At 37.1% G+C, this 18,624-nt stretch overlaps 1 protein-coding gene across 2 annotated transcripts in view; it reads left to right on the top strand.

The window, feature by feature from the left end:
• Positions 1-16: 16 nt before the first annotated feature.
• The window catches only part of ELP2 (elongator acetyltransferase complex subunit 2), a 41,950-nt gene continuing 23,342 nt past the window's right edge, over positions 17-18,624 (top strand). The window contains exons 1-11 of one of the 2 annotated variants that reach the window (XR_013995257.1): positions 17-261; positions 2,432-2,510; positions 5,180-5,250; positions 9,050-9,206; positions 9,573-9,650; positions 11,107-11,171; positions 11,959-12,025; positions 12,484-12,624; positions 13,734-13,829; positions 15,391-15,491; positions 15,688-15,819. Coding sequence is in view for 1 of the 2 variants with exons in the window: in XM_081078335.1 (XP_080934461.1) it covers positions 124-261; positions 2,432-2,510; positions 5,180-5,250; positions 9,050-9,206; positions 9,573-9,650; positions 11,107-11,171; positions 11,959-12,025; positions 12,484-12,624; positions 13,734-13,829; positions 15,391-15,491; positions 15,688-15,819 (1,125 nt within the window). In the remaining variant the exon portion in view is untranslated. The remainder of the gene's footprint in view (positions 262-2,431; positions 2,511-5,179; positions 5,251-9,049; positions 9,207-9,572; positions 9,651-11,106; positions 11,172-11,958; positions 12,026-12,483; positions 12,625-13,733; positions 13,830-15,390; positions 15,492-15,687; positions 15,820-18,624) is intronic. The other variant, XM_081078335.1, reaches the window with a different exon arrangement.

The raw sequence follows: 18,624 nt of genomic DNA, 5'->3' as shown, positions 1-18,624 counted from the left end.
GCCTCCGGCCGCCCCTGAAACGCGGTGCGGATCACGCCAGCCGGAGAGGCGTCCTGGAGAGCAGTTCCGCTCAGAGGGCGGAAGTGCGCCGCGGGGTCTCTCGGCCGCTGACCAGCCAGCAACATGGTGGCGCCCGTGCTGGAGACGTCTCACGTGTTTTGCTGCCCGAACCGGGTACGGGGAGCCCTGAGCTGGAGCTCCGGGCCCGGAGGACTTCTGGCCTTCGGCACGTCCTGTTCCGTAGTGCTCTATGACCCTCGGGTAAGAGAGGTGGCCGCTCGCTCGACCCCGGGTGCTTCTGGGGCGGAATCTGCGGGATGCGCTCGGTGCGGACGGTAAACTGCGCTAGAGCGCCGTGTTTGCGGTGGTGGCTGCTTCGGGGAGGTCGTCTGGGCCAGGACTCTCCGGTGGGCGCGCCATCTCGCGTGCTTGAGTCACCAGGTCCTGCCAGTGTCCTGTTAACCCCACGTAGAAACCGGAGTGATGGCAGCCTTCTCTGAAGCCTGCTGTGGGGAACTGTACTAGTGTTAAAGGGTTAGTTTGGGTTGCAAAGGTTTGCGGTTTAGGTATGGATTAAATCCATCGTTACAGCGGCTGTCTTATTTCTGTGTTTCTCGCAGTGTTACTTTATAAATATTTGTTGTATTGAATTTCAAAACTATATCACGTGTATTTTAGCTTTGGGATTTTCAAGAGCGTGCCATTGGGTAAAGGTCCTGCGGGGATGGGGATCCTAAGCACTAGTTACAAGGCAGGACTTGACTAACCCATTTCCTGAACGTCACCCAGTCGGTTGACTGTTTTCTTGGCGCTTTGCCTCCCAAACTTCCTAACTGGCTAGTTTTTGCATGCTTCCTAGAATTCGTTTTGATCCCCCGTGGCCAATTTTGGACAATCAAGTTAGAGTTGCTTCACAAAAAGAGCCTCAGTATAGAAAGGAAAGTGCTGGAAATTAAAATGCAGTGCAGGAGATAGCTATATGCATTTCTTCTTGTACTGCCTTATTCATTTGATTAAGAATTCCGTTATCTTTACACCCTTTGCAGATTCAAGTTTATATAGGAAATAGTTGTATTTGCTTTCCATATCTTGAGCTTGCTTGCCTCCTTCCAGTTTTTGTTTCTTGTTATTGCCATGCACCCTTGACTGGCAAGAGAACACACATAAATCCAAGGGTAAACTTTACAGTGGTCCTCAACCAAGGACAGACTCAGCCGTAGAAGCCTATCTTTCTGCAGCTATTGAATGGATTTGTGGCCATGCCTTACACCACATTTTTTATTTTTAATGATAACCTGTGGCCACGTTAGGGGATTTTAACATATCAAAAAAGAAATATATTGAGCCTAAAAAGTATTTTGTTTTGTTAAATATTTGCTGAGTGGGCATTTAATTACATGTAGTAATAAGAGCATGTCAGATGCTAAGGTAAAGTTTTGGGGATGATATTCACTCAGCAAATTTTTGAGGACCCTCTGTGAGCAATCCCTGGACTGCGTGGAAATGACACAAAGATAAGGTCATAATTCTGCCCACTAAGGAATTCTGAGTCTAGTGAAAGAGAAAATGAAATATTGTAAGTTGTTTTCCAGCCTCAAATAAACCACGTGTGAAATACATTAATTATGCACATTTACCTCTGTGTATCTTTTTCTCAGCCATGAGAACTGCAGGTGGCATGTAAGTGGATGTGAAGCCAGTGCAGTTGGTAATAAATAGAGAAAGGGGCTGTAAAGAAAAAGGCTCTGTAGTCATAGAGTTAATGTTTCAGCAGTGAGTGAAGTAAAGAAAGCCCAAGTGTGGAGTAACGTTGGTGAAAGCAGCTATCTGACGGTCTCCAGGGAACCTGGGCTTAGGTCCTGAAGGGATCTGATGTCTGAGGACCTTAGTAATTGTGGCCTGGTGACCTTGTGTCATTAAGGCTCAAGAACCCAACACCTGATTAGCCATGACATGCAAAGTAAGCCATGAATTTTTATCCATTAATCATGAATCCCTCTATTGAAGGTGTTTTTCTTGTCCACAAAACCCTTGAGTTGATGCAAGCATGGTAGAAGTAGGCCCTGTGGAAGCAAGAGGAAGAGGTTCCTTGTCTAGCCTGGGGTATCAAGGCAGCCTCCCCAGATAGGAAGGGCCGGGGTTGGAGAGGAATAGGGGTGCTAAGCAAGAGGTAGGCAGATGGAGATCTGAGAGTTCAGTGTGATGAGAGCGCACGAAACTGGGAATGTGAGGTGGTGAAAAAGAATGCATTAGAGTGAACGGATGGTTTAAGCCGTGGTTACAACTTTATAAGTTAAGGAAGGTGATTCTGTTTGAAGTAATCCTGAATTTTTTATTAGCTTCAAAAAAACTGAAATCTGGTTTTTGTTATTTTATTAATTTCTCTGCGGGATAGGTTCTAATTTACTAACTGGTGTTTTCTTTGTTAAAGAAAAGGGTTGTTATAACCAACCTGAATGGTCACACTGCTCGAGTCAATTGCATACAGTGGATTTGTAAACAGGATGGTTGTAAGTATTAATCTGATTGTTAAAGCTGATCTCAATTGTTTTCTGATAAAGTATGATTAGTCATGTTTCTTTCATTACTTCTCTTAATTTACTGATATTATGCAATTGGAAAAATAGATGAAAAATAGTATGCCCGATGAAATAATCCAGCCTGTACTTTTACTTTATAGCAGTTGGAGCATGGACAACACAGCAGTGCTTAGGATGAGGATAGAGGCAGCCCCTGACTGTGGCAAGACCCCCTCCATTGCCCACAGCTTTGCTTGAAAGCCTGTAAGCAAGGCCCAAGTTGGGGTCCAGGCTGGAATTCAGAGTTGGCTCGCCGGGCTGTTTTTGCCACAGACAAGCTATTGCTTTTTTAGGCAAGACATTGCATCCTCGTTGACCCCAGTTTGCACCTTAGTAACATCTGAAAAAGTAAAGGCTGATTCTGGATCGGGATTCTTAAGGGTTGTGATACCTGTAAGGTCAAAATTATTTTCACAATAATACCAAGAGGTTATTCACATTTTTCAGTCTCATTCTATCACAGGTTTACAGTGGTGCTTTCTAGCAACTATGTGATGTGTGTGTGAAATCACAACAGGTTAAACACAGAAGCAAATATGAAAATCTAGCTGTATTCTAATAAAGTCAGCCATTAAAGAGATTTGCAGAAATGTAAAACAGTGCCTCTCTTCTTATTAGTTTTTTGTTTTGGAAAATGTAGGGTGCCCCCCCACCATAAAAATGTTATTTTTATTAACATGTAATGGAGTTCATCATTATTTTTAAGTAAACTGATAAGTATTTTTCACATTTCTCAGTTTAAATTTCTAATGTATTTAATGTTGGTACATATAGTCTGTACATATAAGCAAAAGCTTTATGGGATCCTAAAAAATTTTTAAGTGCATAAAGGAGTCCTAATACTGAAAACTTGAGAATTGCTGGACTAGATTATCTCCAGATCTCTTCCATCTCTTAAGATTTTATGACTTTCAGAAGTGTTAATGAACATATTGCTTTTAAGTGGTGCTTCCAAAATCCTGTGGCATTTTCTCAAATGTCTTAATACACCTACTGTGATATTCTCATGGATTCTGAATTAATTTTATTTTTAATTCCATAAACATTTATTGAGAGCATTCTGAGCTGGGAACAATTGAAGAATTTTCTGAATTAATGACTGCTATGATTTTTATCTGACATTTAAAAAAAATTTTTTTTATTGGGGAAAGTGTGTTTCTCCAGGGCCCATCAGCTCCAAGTCATCGTCCTTCACTCTAGTTGTGGAGGGCGCAGCTCAGCTCTAAGTCCAGTCGCCGTTTTCAATCTTTAGTTGTGGGGGTGCAGCCCACCATTCTATGTGGGAATAGAACCGGCAACCTTGCCACTGAAAGCTTGTGCTCTAACCAACTGAGCCATCTGGCCACCCCTCCGGAAGCTCAGTGGCAGCTCATTGTCTTCAGTCTAGTTGTGGAGGGCGCAGCTCACTGGCCCATGTGGGAATCGAACCAGCAACCCTATTGTTAAGCGCTCGAGCTCTAACTAACTGAGCCATCCGGCCGCCCTATCTCTGACATTTAAAAAGTTGAATATGCTACGTATTTCAATTATAATGCAGGATTATCACATTAGGTCAGTAGAAACCATTAAATAGTAGAAAGTGACTGTTAGTGCACATATTAAAACACAAGTGTAATTATATTAATTGCCACCAAATGACATCAAAGACTACTTGAATCTCAGTAGTGGGATTCGTTATATTAATTTGGGCTTGTATATTTTATTTTCCCTTTAAAAGTGAGGTTACATATAATGAATTGCTTGTGTATCACTGTAATATGTAACTGTTAGGATTGATTTCCTCTAAGAGCTCTACCACTAGTTAATTCAGATATTCTTTCTAACCTATGTTTCAGTGACATAGAAGATTTTAATAATATCATTTCATATTCTTAAAATGTCTTATTTTTAACACATTACTTTCAGATAACTTAGAGTAATTCTGAAAATCACGTTCTTAGGTAAATGGCCTAATTTCAGTGACACACCAAGAAATTAAAGCTCAAGACTACATCTGGTTGGCAGCAGGGTTAGGATATGAACTTGGGACTTCTGAGTACATATCTAATATACTTAGACAATCCCCTGGCTGCTTGCTCTAAATATCTAGCACATAGGCCAGAAGAAACAAATAAATGGAACATCCAAACCAAAATCATATTAGATTTAAAAACTATGACAACTGAATATATAATGTGTGGTCCTTAGATTCTGAATTTTTAAAAAAGTTATAAAAGATATTACTAGAACAATTTGGGGAAATTATAATATGTACAGTATATTACATAATGATATGGTGTCCATGTTGAAATTCTTGAATGTGATAATTGTATTGTAGTAATGTACGGGCATGTTCCAGTTCTTAGGAGATATATGATAAAGTATTTGAGGATCAGAGGTCCCAATAGCTACAACTTATTTTCAAATGGCTTGTCAAAAACAAAGAGTTCTGTGTATATACATATAAATACAAAGGGCAAGCTGTTAAGCAAATAAGGCAAAATGTTGACAGTTGGTGAATCTAGGTAAAGGGTACATACATTTTCTTATATCTTTTCTATAGCTTTGAAAATTTTCAAAATAGCTGGTAAAAAATATTTACTGAGATATAATTTTTTCAGTTCCTTCTACTGAATTAGTTTCTGGAGGATCTGATAATCAAGTGATCCACTGGGAAATAGAGAATAACCAGGTGGGTAAACATCTTTACAGTTATAAGAAATGACTGTTATATCTACTTTTGTTTTCAGTTTTTTTCCTCATTTCTACTGTGTTCTTCCTTTATGAAGTTGACTCATTCTTGCTCTCATTAATCCAGATTCCATATCTTCTGACTTCACAGGCCCTGTACCCTTCCCTCTAATATTTACTCTTATATTCATATGTTGTCAATCATTTCTGTGAGTATCCCATCATTTTGGAGTAATTTTCAAACAGCTCTTACATGGGCTGTTTGATCTGTTTTCAGTGATAGCAAAAATTAATACTTCTGTGTTCATAGGATAGCTGTTGTCATGGATATAGATTTACAAAGTTCTGAGTGATGTTATAATATGCAATGCTGGATATGGATGGACCTCTATTGATAGAAATTTAGGTTGTACCTAGTTGTAAGCAAAGATTAAAAGTGAAAAGTTAATATGTTAGGTGTTTGAATATCTGCCATGCAGAAGATATAGATGATAAAAAAATCTTATTCATAAATCACGTACATAGTTTTGAAGACAAAATCTACTTGAATAACTAAAGTACAAGGGTGGCTCTTGAGTAGGTGCTCTAACTTGCTGTATCACAACCACGGTGCAGTGAGTTCAGAAAATATTTCAGAGGTGGCCTTTGTGTTGGTTCTTCAAGTGGGATATGATTTCCTTGGGAGAAATTAAAGGGGTGAGGATTCCTGGTGAGAAGAATGGCATGAATATAAGCTCAAATGAGAAAACCACCTGCTCAGGAGTATCCACTTTTAACCAGAATCTAACAGGTCTTTAGAGCAAGGCTTTCTAAAGTTCAGAGAACCATTCATTTCTCAAGAAGTTCTGTAAAAAAAAGAATCTGGGCAATCAGTTTGGGAAACACTTCATATCCTGTACCTCTCAGAGATTTCCAATGAGCATGAGGGCTCTGAAAAGTTCTGACAGGGACGAACCTGCATATCTTTGCTTAACTAGCATTTCCCAAACTTATTTCAAGACTGAACTTGTTCCCCACCCCCTTTCAAATCTCTTAGCAGCCCTGTGTAACTCTGCGGTATACAGTTTTGGAAATGTTTCCAAAATTATCATACATTGTGGACAGTAATACTAGAGAAGCAGAATAGGAGACGATCCTATGGGAATTTGAACACTTGAAGAATTTACTCTTTTTTTAAAAAACTTTTAATTTTGAGGTTGTTATTATTTAAATTTTTAAAAAATTTACAGTTGACATTCAGTATTTATTCATTTCAGGTGTACAGCATAGCAGACATTTATTTAACTTATGAAATGATCCCCCCCATAGTCTAGTAACTTTGTTCTTTATTAGCAGGCATTTGGAAGTCATTGATGATTTTTAAGCAGAGGAGTATGAATATCAAAAGAAGATTAATTTGGCAGCAGTGTGCCAAATTAGAATAGGAAAACATATGGAGCAAGAGATATGAGATGTATTTTTGAAAGAAAAATGATTTTGGCATTGACTAGATAGTTATCAAAGGAGTGGTTAGCAGAGTGAGTATTCAGAAACAGTGAGGTTCTGTGTAGGGCTCCAGGAGAAAGGTACTTTTACAAAGGAAAATAGGCCTGTAGGAGGGAAGATGTGGATTTAGGTTGTAAACATGTCATTTGAATTGCTGACCAGATACTCAGACTTGTCCTCAGAAAGAGAGGACAGGTGTGAAATGGGGATTGTGGAACCATCTAGACTTGAATGAAGGCAAACGGGAGTATGACAAACTCCGCTACTGTTTGGACTGTTCTTGGCAAAGGAATCCAGAGAGAGTGATAATCAGCACTCATTTTTGAGACGTTGAGGTGAAACTTGGCAAAATTCTTTCCTCAGTGCTGCCCCAAGCTTCTCCTGTCGGGAGAGAGGGTTTCAGGCTAAGCAAGTATCTTATGGCATAGAGCACATTTAGACAGAAGGGGCCGAAGGCAAGGATGTGAGGCCAGACAGGGAGGAGGCTAGAAGGAGGATGAAAGGCATCAAGAGGGACGAGGGAATAAGAGGTTTAGGAAAAGGGCCACTCATTACAACCTTGGGGGCTTAAAGATTCCTTTTTGTCTGTACTTTCATGCACACAGGTGTTCAACACACCTTGACATCTGATAAAAGGAAGTAATTCTAAGTTGGTATAATGAGAGGTTCGAGTCTTTGAATAGTGAGCAATGTTTTTCAAAAAAGCTGGTGAGCTGGAGAGATTACTTTTGTTAAAGTTTTTAAAATTCTTTGATTGTTGAAATACAACCCTGTTTAAAGATGTGAAGTGAGTATTAAATAGTTTTAATTTTTTAAGACTCATGTAAAAAAGGTTTAAATACAGAAAAACATAAAGAATGGAAAAATAACTATATGTAAAATCTCAACAGAGCTAACATGATAAACATTGTTCCAGATCTCTAGTTATGTGTATATAATTACATCCAAAAGAGATTATACTGTACCTGAGTTATTTAAAATGTTTTTTTCAAAGGAGCCAAAAGTTAGTGATGAAAGGAAATTAGTGTACAGACCCTTGTACATAACTATTAATTATTACCTTCTTGAGTGGCAGGGTTCTGCCTAAGTAATTGGGAAAACAACTGAAGAGACGATTAAGGGATACATCTATTTCAGCAATTTATAGAAAGTACTTCTCAAAGAAAGTGGTGGGATCTCACAGATTTGGAACTCTAAGAAATACACTTAAAATCAGAAATGATGCCACTGGGAAGAGTCTTGCATGGCAAGCAGGTAGACGTGGTAAATGGGTTCCCAGTTCTGTTTGCCATTTTTCCATTTTGCAGCTGTACTTGATTTAGGCAAGTATTATGAGTGGATGCTAAAAGTACTTGGTAGAAGTTTGATGGCGAATAGAATATTTCCTCCGTCCCAAAGTACAATCTCACATATTATCACCAAAAAAAAATTTAACTTCACAGTGAAAAAATCTGGCAGACGCTACCTTTACAAAGATATCAAAGTTAACTTCACCAAAATTGGGACAAACCGACGTGTGCTTCCTGGTGTGATGCACTTCAGTAGTAATGAGGTCAAAATGTATATCCTGAATCTGTTCATGACAAGGCCTCAGACTAATCCAAAAAGGAACATTCCACAAAGCTGGCCTGTATTCTTAAAAAATGTCAATGGCATAGACACCTTCCCATGGTAATAAGTATACATTTGTCTATATTTTCCTTTTTATTGGCTATAGTGTATGTCTACAGTAATTTAATTATTAATACATTTATGCTGATTGCAATTTTTCACTGTCATGAAGAGTGTGTGATGAATATTCTTCTCCATTTGTCTTTTGTTTGTTATACTGTGCTTCCCCGAAAATAAGACCTATCCCGAAAATAAGCCCCAATTAAAATTGTCAGTCAGACATTGGTATTCAGTGCATTATGACGATGTTCCAGAAGAAGATGACATAAGTGTATTTGAATAAATGTAGATTGTTGTATGTGAAAAAATAGGATATCCCCTGAGAATATGCCCTAATGTGTCTTTTGGAGCAAAAATTAATATAAGACCTGGTCTTATTTGCAGGGAAACATGGCACTATTGCTGTTAGCGCCTCCAAGTAGATTCTGGGATGTGAGATTGCTTTGTAAAGGGGTGTGCACATTTTATGTCATTAATATGGTCAGACTGACTTCTTGAAAGTTTATTTTCTGTTCAACTGAAAGGACCTATTTCTAGATCATGCGTTTTACTAGTATCATTAATCCTATGATTCCAGTTAAATAAAGGTGAAACCAATAATTCCTTTTTTTATCATAATCTTTTTGTCATTTTTTCTGATTCAGCTTTTAAAAGCGGTCCATCTCCATGGCCATGAAGGACCTGTTTATGCAGTGCATGCTGCTTACCAGAGGAGGGCATCGGATGTTGCCTTACATACCCTGATAGTTTCTGCAGCTTCGGATTCCACTGTTCGAGTTTGGTCTAAAAAGGGTTCAGAAGGTAGGTTTAGAGGCATTATAATCCAAACCAATGAAATAGTAATTGTCAAACAAATGACAATTAGAAGAGCATGCATATCATTTTTTCAGTCTTTCTAGCAGCTTTAAGAATGTTATGATTCTAATCTAAGTGTTTATGTTTTTTGTACTTTTTCAAAATACCAAGCTGTTTGTTAATGTAAATTCCTTCTAAGCCTTTTCATATGAATCATTTTGTTCTCTGTAACCTTGTTAAACATTGACCATTTAAATTCACGTGGTCAGTGGGGACTAAGGATTGACTTCTCTCATATCCTTGCTGACAACTAGGGCTGTGACGATGGATAAGCCTCTCTAGATGTTCATGGTGTTTTTTATTATTTCTTAGTAACATGCCTTCAGACCTTGAACTTTGGAAACGGGTTCACTCTGGCTCTCTGCTTATCCTTTTTGCCTAATACTGATGGTGAGTATCGTGCTAAAAGAACGTATTGAAGGAGCAATAGACGAGTATTTTTATATCTCCATATGACCCGAACCTAAAAGAAACATTGGGTCTCAACTTTGTGTCTAAATTTTTTCATGAAACAAATTGAGACCTAACTAATATACTTTTGTTTTCAATATTCATATGATCTGAGTATAGAACATAAGGTTAAGGGAAGCTTTTTAGGAATTTTGCTAGCTGTTGGAAATTTAAATGACTTAGTATGTGCTCAAGATCAATACTGTTATTTATCAGATTGTTGACGTATATAGATCTAAATTGGGAAAATTATATAATGCTTTAGAAGGCGAAGGTCTAGGATAAGTTGGAAAAGTACTGAAGATGGACCATGTGAGCATTTCTCTCAAGATGACAGCCTTTTCACATCCTGTATGATGACATTTTTGCCTAAGACGACATAATAAAAGCTCCCAAGAGGAAGATTTTCGTTTTGCCCTGAAACCCATCTATACCTCTCTTTGATTATCCTCCACAAAGACTATCGATAGCCAGAGTGAGTTAGTCTGTCTCTTGGCCACCTCAGTAACCTGGAGGGCAGGCCTGGTAGAGAGCGGTGGGGTCTGGAAGGCATCAGCTTCTTGATTTCTGTGGCAAGAACTGCGACTCCATGGTGTCATGTGATGCTTCCATTATGTGCGAGGGCGCCCTCGGAGGAGGAACTCACATTCTGGTTTCGTAACATGGAATTTAATACCTTCCCACATACACTGAGGCCAACTGACTGGGGTTTTTTGGTTTTGTTTTTCGTTGATTTAAAGTGAGAAAATCTTTGAAAAAATATACGTGGTTCCAAGGTGTTTCCTAAGAAAAAAAATTCTGTTTTCTCTTGCTCCACAGTCATTAGGACCATCCCTTGGTAATGTGAATTAGCTTTTTGTCTTATTAAAGAAAACCAATTTTACAGATGCACCGTTCATAGCTTTTTAACCACATATTTAATTACATGCTCTTTTATTGTGTTCTCTAATTGTTTCGTGAATTTTGTTTTACTATTGAAATTCTCAAACAAAATGTAAAGTCCTCAGAGTAACATACCTTTACGTCTTTGTACAGTAGCCATGATGCTAGGCTCATGGTAGTTCTTCCATTTTATTATTCAGTTGGGCTAACAGCTTTTCATATTAATCTTCCATCTGATAGTGAAAATGCTCCCAACCTGCTCTGGGGCTTCTCTGTCCCTGCTCCTTCTATCGTGAATGACACATCATGGAGGAAAGGACTCCGGGTTAATTTAGAGCATTCATTTTATTCCTGTAGACATACAATACTTTCAATTTATGTAGTACTTTCAATTTATCTGTTCAGTGGTGTGGGAAATAGAAGTCAGGATTCGTCACCTAGAGCTTAGAATCCAGCACAGGTGATAATCATATGATGGAATACTTACAGCGAAGCCTCTTTTTTCCCCCCTCAGTACCAGTATTAGCATGTGGCGATGATGACTGCAAAATTCACTTGTTTGTTCAACAAAATGATCAGGTAATTAATAATGTTTATGAAGAGACTGGAATTAGGTCCTGCTTAATTACAAAAAAATTACTTTTTTTTTTTTTTTTTTTTTTAAAGATCTTCTGTTAGATGGTTTCTCACTCCGAACACTAAGCAACTGCTACATTTACCACCAAGTCTGGAGTTGTTAGGGGGAAACAGGTTATTAGGTGGGGGAAGGAGAGAAGGAAGATGCTACAGCAATGTTTCTTCTTAAAAGTTTTAAATGAAATCTCACATACCTACAGTGAAACACTCCTTGGTAGTGTTTATTTGTCCTTCTGAGCTTTATCTACTCTTTGAGTGGTTAAACTACGGGAGAGAATTTCTAGAAAGAATTAGTTAATTCTAGGCTCATTTATTTAATAATGGAGATACTTGCTTCTTTCCATTCTGTAAGACAGTTTAAAATGGTTGTGAATGTCCAACTACCCAACTTTTATCCATATTATGTTACAATATATATCATTTTGCCTTGCAAACATTTAGATTATTGGAGGTTTACAGATCTTATCTACTCAGCATTGCTCAGTTAGATGATTTAGATGATTATGAGATCTTTTTATTCCCAAATGAGACCTTTGTTTTATGTATAATCAGATAGTGTTCCCAGTGTGTGTGTTAGTGTGTGTGTGTGTGTGTGTGTGTGTGTGTGTGTGTGTGTATGTAGGACTGGCTGAGACCAAATGAAATTAATGATATACATGAAAATATTAAACTCGATATACCTGAAAATATTAAATTCTTACACTAAACCCAATGATTTTTATTTTACTAGTTTCAGAAAGTGCTTTTCCTCTGTGGACATGAGGATTGGATAAGAGGCGTGGAATGGGCAGCCATTGGTCAGTATGAAATTTTGCTGAGGTACATGGGATGGGGGCAAGTATGTGTATCTTTCAAGAAAGCAGCCTCCTAGGTTTTCAATTTAAATTTTCTTTGTATGTGAATTTTTGTTGTTGTCCCAATTAGAAAAGAGGATACTTATCCCTTCTATTTGCTGTTAATTGGGGTCATAGAGGATGAAACAAATTGATCTTTTAAAAGAGGACACAAGCTGACTATTCCAAATGCAGACATTCTTGAGAAGTTCTTTGTAGAACTTAGTAGACTGCATAAAAATACCACGTTATAACCATTCATTATCATTGTACATATATATGTCAATGTTACTAAAAATGAATATAGGTTGAATGAAAGTCTAATTTTTTCAGGAATAGAAATGTGCATGTTGTAGAGAGAAAAGTCTTATACTTAAATTTAAGAATGTAATGTTTTTAACATATTAAACTTTTTTAATTAGGTAGAGATCTTTTCCTAGCAAGCTGTTCTCAAGATTGTCTGATACGAGTATGGAGGCTTTATATAAAATCGACATCGTTGGGAACTCAGGATGATGATACTATAAGACTGAAGGAAAATACTTTTACTGTAGAAAATGAAAGTGAGTAATAATGAAAATACTTGCTGTAATAATATTTAGGTCTCCTAGCCAATTGATTTATCTGTTTCACCACTTACTTATATGAAGGTTAGTTTTTCAGAAGTAACAGTCCTATGTGAAACTTGATACTGTGCATTTTTTAATTTTTATGTGATGACGAATCATCTTTCATATATGAAACTTATTTTTCGTCTAAACCATATTAGTGAGATTTAAAAAAAAGTGTTGAAAATAATTTTTAATGTTTTCTCAATAAATTAATTTGTAAAATGTTACTAAATTTGCACTTTTAGCATAGGAAGATCAAAGTAATAATGTGACTTATCCGTACCTTTGTTGGAAGATATTCTATAGGACAAGCTAAATCCCTACGTGTCATTCTGGTTTTCTTGCTGTCTGGCATCAGAACAATACCCCTGCGTGGTAGATACTGTTGAAATGTATTTAAAGGAGGTGTTTTGGCATGTGTATCTAAATTATAAAGTTAGCTGTCAGTGAGCATTGTTCACCCATGAGTTTTCTTCTTTGTTATTACTCTTCTTGGTTATAAAGCCCATGAAAATTGAGATTTTGGTAACATAATTTTATGAGGGGAATCAAGAAATACTATATCCAGCATATTATGAGTAGCTATTCCCAAATTTGCCATATTTTTGTGATTTATTTATTTATTTTTATTTTGTTTGAAAGGTTACAATACTGATTTGACTTCCTTTATTTCTGCATTTATCTTATTTTTTCTTAATGGAATGGTATTTTAGGTTATTATACTGTGGTAATGAGTGAGCATAGCCAGGAGGCTGGCATGTCCATTATTGCTTTTTATTAGCTGTATAGCAGCTGTCCCAGAAAATTTAAAATAGAACATACTCTTTAATATTTATTTATGAACAGGTAGAGAAAAATTATGTATCTTTAGAAGTAAGTTTTTTCTCCTGTAATTTTGAATAGTAAGTGAAGTTAATGAAATTTAGAATGCATGTTCTTTTTTGTTGACTAAATCATGTTCTGATTTTTTTCCAGACATAATTGTACAACAGAGTTGGTTATGAAAAATGTTCTTTTTAGAAAATCTTTGAGGAAAGAATGCTTCTTTGCTTTTATTATAGGTACTAAAATCGCATTTGCAGTTACTCTGGAGACTGTCCTGGCTGGTCATGAAAACTGGGTAAATGCAGTTCATTGGCAGCCTTCATTTTACAAAGGTAGGAAGAAAAACATACACACATTCCTCATTTCTGTTAAGTCTCCGTTAAATCTCACATAAGAATTTTTTTTTTTTAATTGGCGAACAGGACTTTATTGGGGAATAGTGTGTACTTCCAGGATTTTTTTCCAAGTCAAGTTGTTGTCCTTTCAATCTTAGTTATGGTGGGTGCCGTTCAGCTTCAAGTTGTTGTCCTTTCAGTCTTAGTTGTGGAGGGCGCAGCTCAGCTCCAGGTCCAGTTGCCATTGCTAGTTGCAGGGGGCGCAGCCCAGGAGTTGAACTGGCAACCTTGTGGTTGAGAGGATGCGCTCTAACCAACTGAGCCATCCGGGAGGCAGCTCAGCTCAAGGTACCATGTTCAATCTTAGTTGCAGGGGGCAGAGCCCACCATCCCTTGCGGGACTCGAGGAGTTGAGCTGCAACCTTGTCTTTGAGAGCCTTCTGGCCCATGTGGGAATTGAACCGGCAGTCTTCGGAGTTAGGAACACGGAGCTCTAACCGCCTGAGCCACCAGGCCGGCCCTCGCATACAGAATTTTAAGCTGACCAGATGAAGTGGAGGATTTTTTTTTTTTAGTGTGACTAGAAGTCTCAACTATAAGACATTTTCAGGTTGGCAAAGTGTACTACTGTAGCCCTGTTCTGCAGACACTCAATTCCATTGAAAATTGTTGTCCTGAGTGGGAAAGGTATGATTCCTGCCATGATGCCGAAACCACCACACCCCTATTAATTTTTTCTCTTAAAAGTATTCACCTATTCTTTATGGGATTTGAGAGATTGACTTTCAAGCCAGCTTCACTGGATCCTTTACCCTTGGTACTACGTAGTTGGTAATACTGAGACACGTCATTTATGAAAAAATAAGATTCTTTCCCTCACTTTCCTTTGTCCTTCACCTCCACGTATGGGTTGACAGTGTGTGCATGCTCAAGCTGGTGCTGGGGTGTAGAGCTGAGTAAGGCACAGCCTCTTATTCCTCCAGCCTCTTTCCCAAGATGAGTAGAGAATAGCAGTGATTAATGCTCAGGTAACTACCATTCAGCTTTATTGTGCCATATTTGCTGCAGTTAAAAAAAATAAATTAGACATGAAAGATACTGAGGACCTCTGCGTATTCTTTCCTGAACCCTTTCCCCTCCACTCTTCCCTAGAGGCAACTACAATACTGAATTCAGTGCCTGTCATTCCCATGCATGTTTTTATATTTTAACTACACATTTATGTAGCCATAAACAATATTGTTTTATAACTATTGAAACTTGATATCAATGTGTATTTATCCTCTTACAACTTGCCTTTTTAACTTAACATGCTAAACATTTGGAATTGTATATACATTGATGCATGTAGCCCTAATTTGTTTATTTTTATTGCAGTTTATTCCATTGTCTAAATATACAACAACTTGTTTATCTGTTCTAATGGTATACATTTATGTTTTCAAAATTTTGCTATGCAGACTATAGTGAACATATTTGCGGTACCCATGTTATTCTGGTAATCTACAAACATGATGCCTGTTGATCACCTAAAGGCATTAGTTTTTATTTTTTTTAGATGGTGTTCTACAGCAGCCAATGAGATTGTTATCTGCCTCAATGGATAAAACTATGATTCTCTGGGCTCCAGATGAAGAGTCAGGAGTTTGGCTAGAACAGGTAAAAATGTGGATCTTTAAGGAATAGAAAATTGGGTTTAAAAGCTGTTAAATCCCAACTCTATATTCCTAGAGCTGCAAATGTTTATTCTTCTATATGTTAATTAAGTGAGAACATAATCTCTGGACTTAGTGGTTTTTCTTGTGAGAAATGTGGACTGTTGATTATGAATTGTTTTCTGTCCGTTATTGCATAGGTTCGAGTTGGTGAAGTAGGTGGAAATACTCTGGGATTTTACGATTGCCAGTTCAATGAAGATGGCTCCATGATCATCGCTCATGCTTTCCACGGAGCATTACACCTTTGGAAACAGAATGCAGCTAATCCAGTAAGAAAAGCACATTTAAATGTAGCGTCTCTGATCAAATGCAGTGAATCCAAAATGAAACCTAGGTTAACAGTGTTGTTTTACATATAACACTAATGAAACATAGTAGAGGCATTTAAGTTCAAATGCCTCGAATGACATCACTTCTTTTTGTAAATATATACTGTATTTTATTATATGAGAAACTCATGCTTTTTAAAGAATAGACATATTCATTTGTTCAGCATTGTTGAGGCATTGAAATTTACACATGGTAAGTTTTCTATATAAGTGAACTTTAAAGTATATAAAGTTTAAGCTCTCTCTTTACGCTATATAAATTTTTGGTGGGAGTTTTTCCTAAGATGTATAACTTCTCAGTCTTAAAAAGGGTAACATAGTTTAATATTTTGTAGGACAACAAAGTATTCCATAGATAACTATTGGTTGAAATCATACCAAGCATATTCTCTGCTTGAAATCATATGGTTGAAATCAAACCAAGCATATTCTCTGATCACAAGGCTTTGAAGTCGGATATCAACTGCAAAAAGAAACCAGGAAAAAACACAGATACGTGGTGATTAAACACATACTTTTAAAGAATGATCGGGTCAAGGAAGAAATACAAGCAAAGATCAAAAGATACATAGATACATAGATACAAATGAGAATGAAAACACATCTTACCAAAATTTTTGGGACTCAGCGAAAGCAATTTTAAGAGGGAAATTTATATCATTACAGGCCTATCTCAAGAAAGAAGAAAAATCCAAAATAAATAACCTCACGTTACACCTTAAAGAACTAGAAAAAGAACAAATGAAACCCAAGGTCAGCAGAAGAAAGGAAAGGAGTGACTGACAAAAGGGCATTCTGAGCACCTGTAATTTTGTGATGGGCTAATATGTGTAATTCTACATGGCCCTCCAAATATTGGGCTCTTTTAGGTATTTCTTGTAAGATTTAGTCTCTTCTCAAAGAGAGGTAATCTTCTTCCTCTAATCATGCTCAGTATCGTTCCATCTCTTGCTTTCTAATTTGCTTCTGAATGGAGAAACGACCTAGCAGGAACACAGTGGCCTTAGAGCGAGACAGCCTGGACTCAGATTCTGCCCTAGCACTTACTCTGTCTCAGGTTCCTCATCTGTAAAATGTGGTTAGTAATAGAACCTACCTACTCATAGGGTTTATATGATGCTTAAATGTGTCAATATTTGTATAGTATGAAAAATAGGGACTGGCTGGCATATATTGAATACTAGGCAAGTATATTTTAAATAAATAAATGAAAGAAATAAGAACATTTAGTGAATATGATGAGTCCACAGATTCTGAATGTACATCTGATGGCTTTCTTTATAAAGTCGAATTCATCAATTTGCAGAACCTTCAGTTTGCGGGCTTGATAGTAGTTGTGTTACTTGTGATGATTTGACTTCTCAATACATAGAGTGATTCACTCTTTCCCTTATGTCTTCAATTTGGAGTGACCTTCAAGATTGTTTCCACAATTAAATGAACCAGGGAGCCATTATCTCTGACACTTTTAAATAAATATTTTTGTTCTTAACTCGGAGCTCCTTTGAGCTATATTTTAGGTAGTACCATGTTTCCCCAAAAATAAGACCTGGCCAGACAATCAGCTCTACTGCGTCTTTTGGAGCAAAAATTAATATAAGACCCAGTCTTATTTTACTGTAATATAAGTCCCGGTATAACATAACATACATAGCATAAATTAATTTTTGTTCCAAAAGACACATTAGAGCTGATTGTGTGGCTAGGTCTTATTTTTGGGGAAACATGGTATTTGAGAGCTTTCATAGAAAAACTCATCAGATGAGTAAGGAGAAACTCAAACCAGAAGACAGGATTTCATTTCACTGTACTTGTGCTTATAATTTAATTTCAAATTTATAATAGCTATTTATTAAATGTTGAGGGACTTAGTTTTAATAGACTTTTTTTAGAGTAATTTTGGGTTCACAGAAAAGTTGAGCAGAAAATATCCCTGCCCTCATATGAACACAGCCTCCTCCACTGTCAAGATCCCAAACCAAAGATACATTTGTTGTTGTCAAGACTGATTTTTTAAAATAAGCACTGCCCTTTAGGACTGTTACAGTGGAAACTGTACTGATAGTCCAAAAGTGCTACCCTTTGTTCAGAACATTTTGGAAACTCCCATTAGTGCTTAATTTAGAATTAGTTTTTATGTTACAGAGGAAATTAATAGCATTTCTTTGTAACAGCCTTTTTATTTTTTTGACCAGAAAATAATATAGCTTAGCTTAATCACTGGTCCTATTCATCAGACTTGGCTTTGAATGACCTTTTGGCCATTTACATAAATTTAATTTTCCTCTAAAGACAAGTTTTACCACTGTTTGAGATTGTTCAAAAAGATGCTTTGTGGACCAGGCCTATGACATTTCCTGTATTTCACTGTCACTGTTTGTTTCCATGGTTGCTGAAAGAGGCTCCCTCAGTAGGTGGGCCATCTGGGTTTGACTCAGCCTTCTTTCTTCTACACCTGCAACTCTTCTTAATAAGGCCATTAGGCCCACACTCAGAATCTACTAATGCATTTTACACAATACTCTTTCTTTGTAACTTAGTTTAACAAGTCAATACTCACATAATACCTAGTGTATGCCAGCATCATTCTGTGTGCTTTACAAATACAAACTTTTCATCATAATGATTCTATGAACTAGGTAACTCTTTGACAGAAGGGTTAATTTAGGTACAAAAAGGTTAAGTACTACTTGGCTTCTAGGAGATATTTAATAAATGATGAATGGAGGGAAATTTCCCAAAGTT

Source organism: Rhinolophus hipposideros (genome assembly GCF_964194185.1).
Source record: "Rhinolophus hipposideros genome assembly, chromosome: 17".
Classification (NCBI taxonomy): Eukaryota; Metazoa; Chordata; class Mammalia; order Chiroptera; family Rhinolophidae; genus Rhinolophus; species Rhinolophus hipposideros.
This window is presented reverse-complemented; position numbering and strand designations above follow the sequence as displayed.